Here is an 8,392-nt window from a genome sequence, read left to right as displayed (position 1 = left end):
AAAAAAAAAAAAAAAAAAAAAAAAAAAGTATTGTTTGAAGCAAAATGTGAGAATTTAGGTAATTTGCTAATTTATATTTTTTTTATCAATGGATAAATCTCACGTTTTCTTGGTATATGGAAGGCTAGAATTATGTGATTTACCATACTGTGCTAAATATAATTATAAATTCAACTCCTAAAATATTAAACATTTTCTAGGTATATTACATCGAATCCTGACAAAACAAGGTTCAACCCCTTTCAACTTACATATTCATTTAAATAGCATTGTCCAAACTAAGGTAACAGAGTCTCATCTACAATCTTATTTAACCTTTGAGAAAAAAAATAAATTGGAAACAGGCTAAAATTAATATTTTACTTAAATCACCATAGCAAAAATGTTAAGCAAAAAGAGTTAAATTTTCTATTTCCCCTTCTTAATGAGATTCAAGAATCTCCCCTCAGGCCCTCCTTGCTACTTAGCTTCTTTGGGTCTGTGGTTTATAGCAGCTATCCTGTACTTCATGACTAAAATCCACTTGCAAGTGAGTACGTACCATGTTTATCTTTCTGGGTCCGGGTTACATCACTCAGGATGATCTTTTCTAGTTCTATTTGCCAGCAAATTTCATAGTGTCATTGTTTTTAAGAACTGAGTACTATTCCATCGTGTAAATGAACTATACTTTCTTTATGTATTCTTCCAATGGAAGTATATGGGTTGTTTCCAGTTTGTAGCTATTATGAATAAAGTTGCTATGAACACAGCTGAGCAAATGTCTTTGTGGTACAGTAGAGGTTCTTTTGGGTATATGCCCCAGAGCTGTGGCTTGAGGTAGATCTATTCCCAGTTTTCTGAGAAACTTCCAAAGCAGTTGAACAAGTTTGGACTCCTACCAGCAATGGAGTCCCCTGGATCCACATCCTCGTTGGCATGAGCTGTTGCTTGAGTTTTTTATCTCAGCCATTTTGATTGGTTGGTGTAAGATGGAATTTCAGAGTTGTTTTGATTTACAATTCCTTGATGACAAAGGATGCTGAACATCTCTTTAAGTGCTTCTCCTCCATTAGAAATTCCTGCCAAGAATTCTGTTTAGGTCTATAGCCAGTTTTTTAAGAGACATCAAGGGTGGCTGGAGGGAGGAGTGGGTAGGTACGGGAACAGGAGGGATGAGGTAAGAGGAGGGAAAGACAACTGAATTGGGGTAGTCTTTGTATTTTTTTTAAGATCTTTAATTTAAAATCTCATATTTTATACTGACAGACAACACATGTCAATTTGGAATAGTCATGATTTAAGAAGACACTGAAAGCCACCTAAATATTTCAAGTATCCTGAGTGCAAGATGCTGGTTTATACCTTTCCTCTGCCAATTATATCTACCTGTACATACTAAATTGCTGCCATTCCTGATGCTCTATATACCATAGATTAAATCAAGAAACATGGTTGCCGAAATTCACTCCTTATCAAACATTAAGCTGATGATCACACTGTCTGCCAGTCAGTAACAACAGCAATGACTGACATGGAAAGTTCAACCCTACCCCTGTACATTTCCAGATACTAACTAAAGAGTGGTTAATGTTTTCTTCATGGTATTTGCTACAAATACTGTTTTATGTCCTCACTTAGGCTGTGTGCACACAAGTGTTTCTCCCATGTTGCTTCATGAAGGAAGGAACTACACTATCTTGATTGACTTTCTATCCTTTGGCCTCAATAAAATACATTACAGATATTAAGTGCCTGTAAATGCCTGGCTATGGACTGATTATGAGTCTCAACCAGCTTATCCTCATTGCCACCTTCTGGTTAGACTAACATTCACATTTTTATCAATAAAAGCAATGATTGTGGAGCTCCTCCTCAAAGCAAATTTAGGGACTACCCCTAATCATTAAAAACTTAGTAGAGATTTTCAACTAGCAAGAACCATATTTATCCTTTCTTCATCTTGCTCATGATCCATATATAATGAAATGAAATAAAGACTAATGAAACACAAAGTAAAAACTAGCAGTTTCCTAGTTTTTACAGTCTCAGAATTCAAGAACACATGCACACACACACCCTCTGGGAGGGAACAATGAGTTTTCTGCCTACCATACACTCAACAGTTAGCCACAGGGTATATAAGAGTTCTAGATCATCTTTTTTAGCTATACATTTTAAATAAAATAGAAATACTGTTTAAGGAAAATTTAAACCTGGTAAATGTATTAAGCTTTTAGAAAAAATGTTCTAAAGACAAAATTTATTATCAGAAAAAAAAGTATTATAAAGTTCTTTGGCATATGTTGAGAATCTAAAATTTTATGTAGAGCATTAACAATATGAGTCAAGAGTGAAAGCATTTGTTAACATTTTCCACTGAACTGTAATAATACTTTAAAAATACTAGTATTATACAAAATGTATAAAGTCAGTTGTATGATTTCAGTACAAAACCCTACCAATCAAGTATTTGTTTGTGAACGTCCCATTAGCATTTCCTACCATTCAAGATATCTATTCATCTGTGTACCCGACTATGTTAACAACAGAAAAGACTGTCACTGTCCCTTCCTAGGTGTCTCAGCCAGTCTCTTCACTGTGCTTCCTTTTCTTCTTCTTCTTCTTATGGTCACTCTGGTAGCCACTGGAGTCACTGGCTTGGAAAATGGGGTCCTGCTCTTCCTGGTGCCTTTTCTTCTTCTTTTTCTTCTTCTTTGGCTCTTCCTCAAAGAAGTCATTCACATTATCACTACACGGTACGTCTGTCTCTTCCTTTGGAGTGACATCTGTAACATCTGCTGCCGCTGCACCACTGTCAACTGTTTCACATGTTTCTGTGTCTTTGTCTTTTTTCTTCTTTTTCTTCTTTGGAATTTTTTCAACCACCTCTTCAACGACAGTTTCCGCTACATCTTCAGAAACTACAGAGCTCTTAAGTTGTAAACTGTAAATGAACAGATTTTTAAAATATTAACAGTAATAAGCAAAAAGAAAAGGAAAACTGAGGTCATGACTGTTTCAACAGAAGATGACTCTGCACAAGCTGGTTTACTGTGGCTCTAATTCCACATGTTCTATATTGTTATCCTCAGACCACTAAAATGTCAATTTCTGTATTTCTGCAGAAGCTCAAGCACAACTTCAAAACTTAGAGATGGTTAAGAAATTTTTAGGTATGAAACATTAAACCCAGGCTAACTAGCTAAAAGACATTTGAAGAAGAAAACATACTTACTTCCGGTATATATGAGAGCAACAAGATCTCCTACCTACCGTTTCAATCATCACACACTAACCTTGTGGTATTTAGTTTTCCTCGAATGCAGAATACTCCAGCAGAATCTGAATCTAAGCGAAATACATCAAATTCCAGTTCATCCCCTACATGTATCTCCAATGTTTGCCACTCCTCATATGACATGTGCTCAGGTTTAGGGATAGAGGCATTAAAGCATCCATGTACTAAACAGCCAATATGGCTAGAAGACACTTTATTAACTGTGCCCTGTAAAGAGAAAGAACACAGCATCACGAAGAAAGCCAAAAAGTTAAAAGGTGAGTCAAACTTTATAAACATGAAATCCATCTTCAAATGAGAAAATATCACATTAATGGCACGTTTTTAAAAACTTTTAAAAAAAATCTAACAAATTACCACGTCATACAAAACATAATTTTAGAAAACTTAAACAAACAAAGGTAGAAAGGTGTGAGGCTGGGAGGAAGAGGGGTGTAGGGGGGAGGAGTGTGGGGTAGGGGTACGAGAGACATAAAAAGCCTTGGCTCCATTGCAGAACTGCGCGGGGAGTAGATGATGCTATAGCTGAAACCAAGCAGAGAATACACTGTAATATGCATATGCTCTATGTAAGAAGCAGAAAGCAAAAAGAAGCATGTGCAACTGGGTTCATATTGATATTTCTATAAACAGACTGAATTTCAAAGCTCACAAGCACTTTTTTTACTAGCTCATATTAACATGATATAAATAGTTCTATTAGGAAACAAATTATTCTTTATCACTCTAGAACATAGATTCTTGACTACTTCTGAAAAACTTACTATTATGTGACTTTTATGCTTAAAAAAGTAAAGCTTTTCATGGAATTTAATTTTTAGTCTCCTTTGGAACCAATGTGCATGAAATATATGAATGAAAACCCTAAAATATTTTTTAAAGACGCATTTTCCTAAAATATTTTTTAAAGACGCATTTTCTGAAGCACAGAACTGTAAAATAATATAAGCATGCATGCAATACAAACTGTTACAGAATGTAAAGCTCCCTTATCTGTCATGATAGGAGGAATCTACAATGATCAGTTAAATGTCAGCCTTAACTTCTAATAGTCTCTAAAAAAAAACAAGCTATGGTACATCCACAGAATGAGGTATTCATTTTTCAGAATTTTTTTTTTAAAAAGAGCTATCAAGTTTTAGACACAAAGAAAATAATCTTAAATGCATATTTCCAAGCAAGAAAGCTAATCTGAATACTTGGGTCATGAGGTAAATATTAAGGCAAGTTAAGATAGCTTAGTCAATACAAGCACTTGCATGTTGATCCCCAGTACCCATGTGGAAGAAAACTGACTCTGTAAGTTGTACTCTGGCTTCCATGTGTATGCTGTGGTATGTGCACACTATAGAATGCACAAGCACACACAACAAACAGGTGTAATTAAAAATAAGTATCAAACATCTTAGAAAAAGTAAAACTATAGGATAGCAAAAGGATCAATAGCTGTCAAGAACTAATGTGAACAGTGATGATCAGGAGACAGTGTACAGGGAAATTCTACGGCAGTCAAAGTATTCTGCATGATGCTAAACAGACAGCATAATACAACCTAAGGAGTGTACATGAAGACTAAACCATAACATAAGCTTTGAACTATATGCAAGGCAGAGCAGGATGGCAATCTCTCCCTACATACAGCCATTCATAAACCAGACTACCAGAATGAGAATAAAAATGTCGGCTTAGAGAGCATTACATATGCTTACTTTAAACGTTGTGCTAGGTCTGCCATAGTGAAGCTCAATGCTGGGCAAAGTCCCACAAATCCCTACTGTCGGGCTAGTACCCCCAGCAGTGAATTGCTGAAATTGTGCCAGATGGGCAGCAAAAAGTAAGTTTCACCACTAAGTACTCTTCCAACTTCAGCAAAAACGAGGAGCAAACATTAAAGGAGGCACAGGGCTATCTCAGACCCAGTGATAGGCCTGCTGCAATAAACCAGTGTTGCAGAACATAACGCACAGCAAGTCTACTGACACCAGCCTGCAACAGAAGACCTGCACACCTGGTACACGGACCTGAGTCTCAGCTACTTCAGTTGACATTGGCTTGGGGAACTCCCATTCTCCTGTAACTGCAAGTGCCTGTAGCTGTCAGACTTAGCTGCAAGATCCCACTTAGCACCAGCTACGCTGTCCAGTGGACCACTTGCCTCTTAATGTAAGGTGGCACAGCTACTGCCAGGATAGTGCTTAGAGATGAATCTCTAGAACAGAGAATTGTGCCCCTCTGTAAGACTTGTGTTTTGTTGATTTGTATTACCTCTGGCTACCATGCACACTTCAGTGTACCACTGAAATTGTGTAGGTCCTTGTAGTGCTGAAGTTCAGGTACAAGCCATCTTAGTATCAGTACAGTTGGTGAAGAACTGCCTTCACTAACACTGACAGAATGATACAAAACCCTATTTGCTGGGAAAGCCAAAGGTAGTAGTAAGCACTGAAGAGCAGAAAGCTAATGCTTACACAACCCAACCGTCCCTGGGGGGGGCGGGGAGGCAGCCTATGCACAGACCACACAGACCAGCTCTAGTGACAGGAACATACATGAGGTCCATCTACTGGGCTTGTACAAAAGACAGATAGCATCACCTGTGGCTGGTTCTGGCAATGCTAGGTCAAGAATCCACTACAGCAATACCTACAAAAATGTTGGCCGTGGACTCATGGTATAATGTAGCTTGATGGCTCTAATGGCTGCAAATATGACTTAAGAGCCTGGGGCAGATCCACCTACAGTGAATCTGGCTAGAGCCAGGCAAAAATTTGTAGTGTTCCTGTAAGTAACCCTAGTAATACTCATTGGTTAACCAAGTTGGACTTTAGTTATATTCACACCTTGGTCTGTCATAGGGTTCCTACCTGGAGTGAGAAGCCATCTCAAGAAAAGCCTATTGCACAACAGCATGGACAAGACCTAGACAAACCCAAGCATAACAAAATCCCAGCATGGAGGAGGGGTGACAGGCACAAAGTCCCACCCCGGCTAAGGAGCCATTGGCATTTGACTGCTAGTGGAGAGGGAAAGTCAGTTCTCTTTAATGGTGTGATACCTGGTATACCAACCACATTCACAGACAGACCCTATGTCCAGGGGTAGTCAGCCAACACAAATTGGACTTAAAGAGATAATGTGAAGTCGGGTGGGAGAGGGAAGAGCTGGGAGGATTACGAGGATGAAATGAATATAATCAAACTAAAGTATATAAAGTTCTCAAATATAGTAATTATTTTTAGAAACTTCAGTTAAACCCCTTAGCAGACTAGATCAAATGGAAGAAATGACTACAACGTTTGAACAGAATTCTTTTGAATTATCACATTCAAAAAAAAAGTATGAGTGGGGAAAGAATTAGAACAGTAATTAAGATCTTTGAAACAGCTGGCTGGTGGTGGTGCACTCCTTTAATCCCAGCACTTGGGAGGCAGAGGCAGGCAGATTTCTGAGTTCAAGGCCAGCCTGGTCTACAGAGTGAGTTCCAGGACAGCCAAGGCTACACAGAGAGACCCTATCTCAAAAAATACCAAAAAATAAAAAATAAAAAAATAAAAAAAAAAAAAATAAGATCTTTGAAACACCATGAAAAAAAACAATAACTACACAAATGGTGTTCTCGAAGGAGAGGTAAATTAAGGGCAAAGAAAAATCTATTCAGTAAAATTACAGCAAAGAAAAAACTACACAATCATGTGCAAGAAATTTACAGAACTCTCAAATAGCAAAATCAGAAAATTCTTCACCATTTACAACTAAAATTTCAAAAATATAGGACAAAGAATTTTCAAATTTTTCAGAGAAAAATCTCCTAAAAGTAACCTGTTTAGATTAGTAGCAAATTTATCAGGAAAAGAAACAAACAAACAAACTCAGAAAACCAGGAAAATAATCCAGTAGGCCAAGTAGGTAGAGGATAACAAGCTTCGATCCCTAGAATAAAGTAACTATCAATCATGACTATTATATACTAATAGCAAGGCTTTTCTATGAAATAAGAAACAATGATTTTCTAAGATAAGCAAAACCTAAGAGCATTTGTGATTTATCAGCCAGCCTTAAAAATAAATATGCTTATGTGAGTCCTACAACCCAAAATGGAAAAAGAACACTACCATCAAGACAATATCTAGGCCTGGAGGGCAGGCTCAGTGGTTAGGAGCACTGCCTGGTCTCCCAGGCACCTGAGTTTGAGTCTCAGCACTCATGGCAGCTCACAATCTGTCCAGGGCATCTGAGGCCCTCTTCTGGCCTCTGTAGGCATTACATGCAAACAGTGGACATACAAAACATTCCGAATACATAAAAGATAGTGTGTCAGAGTACCTGTCACTGCATTAGTCACACAAGACAAATAACAGAATCGAGTAAGATCAACATAGTAAACCATCAATCTTTAGAGATAAATAAAAGAAGAAGGAATAAAATAAGATTATCCAAAGCTGAATGTAAAGGGGAATAAAGAGAACCACTTAAAGTAAGAGTGTGTGTGTGTGTGTGTGTGTATTCTTTTTCTTTGAGGAGTCTGAATGGAAGTACAGAACAAATGTCAGAGTTAGTATCAAGAATATAAAGAAAAAAAGTAAGTCAATTAAAAATGGGCAAATGATCTGACTAAACGCACCTCAAAAGAAGTAGAAGTAACCAATAAATATTTAGCCACAAGAGAAATCCAAACCACACTTTCAATGATCTATCTGCAATGGCTAGGCACTCTCAAAGCTTGATAGGGTTTAGAATTACCTAGTAGACTATGGCACACTAGTGGGTGTGTCTATGAGACAGTTTCCAAAGAGGATTAACACAGCTGCGAAAGAACCAAGGCTGGGGCCCAGAGAGAGTAAGAGAAAAGTAGAAATTGAGTCAGACACCAGTGTTCCTTTCTCTGTTTCTTGGCCAGCAGGATGCCAAGTAAAGCAGAAGCCAAATAAAACCTTTCATCCTTCAAGCTTTTTCTGTCAAGTATTTTGTTATAGCAACAAGAAAATGACTCAATATTCCACCTAAACGGTTAATACAAAAACTGCATGTTAAAAAAATGTGAAAGAGCTGGGCGGTGGTGGCACACGCCTTTAATCCTAGCACTTGGGAGGCAGAGGCAGGCAGATTTCTGAG

General features: G+C 37.7%; 1 protein-coding gene across 1 annotated transcript in view; it reads right to left on the bottom strand.

Annotated features, from left to right (window-relative positions):
* Positions 1–346: 346 nt before the first annotated feature.
* Twistnb (TWIST neighbor) overlaps positions 347–8,392 on the bottom strand; it is a 13,488-nt gene continuing 5,442 nt past the window's right edge. The window contains exons 3-4 of the mRNA XM_031356488.1: positions 3,279–3,487; positions 347–2,926 (exon numbers count right to left, since the gene is read on the bottom strand). Of these exons, the coding sequence (XP_031212348.1) occupies positions 2,563–2,926; positions 3,279–3,487 (573 nt within the window). The 3' untranslated portion in view covers positions 347–2,562. The remainder of the gene's footprint in view (positions 2,927–3,278; positions 3,488–8,392) is intronic.

Source organism: Mastomys coucha, unplaced genomic scaffold, assembly GCF_008632895.1.
Source record: "Mastomys coucha isolate ucsf_1 unplaced genomic scaffold, UCSF_Mcou_1 pScaffold6, whole genome shotgun sequence".
Classification (NCBI taxonomy): domain Eukaryota; kingdom Metazoa; phylum Chordata; class Mammalia; order Rodentia; family Muridae; genus Mastomys; species Mastomys coucha.
Note: the sequence above shows the minus strand (reverse complement) of the source record. Positions and strands in the feature narration are given on the sequence as shown.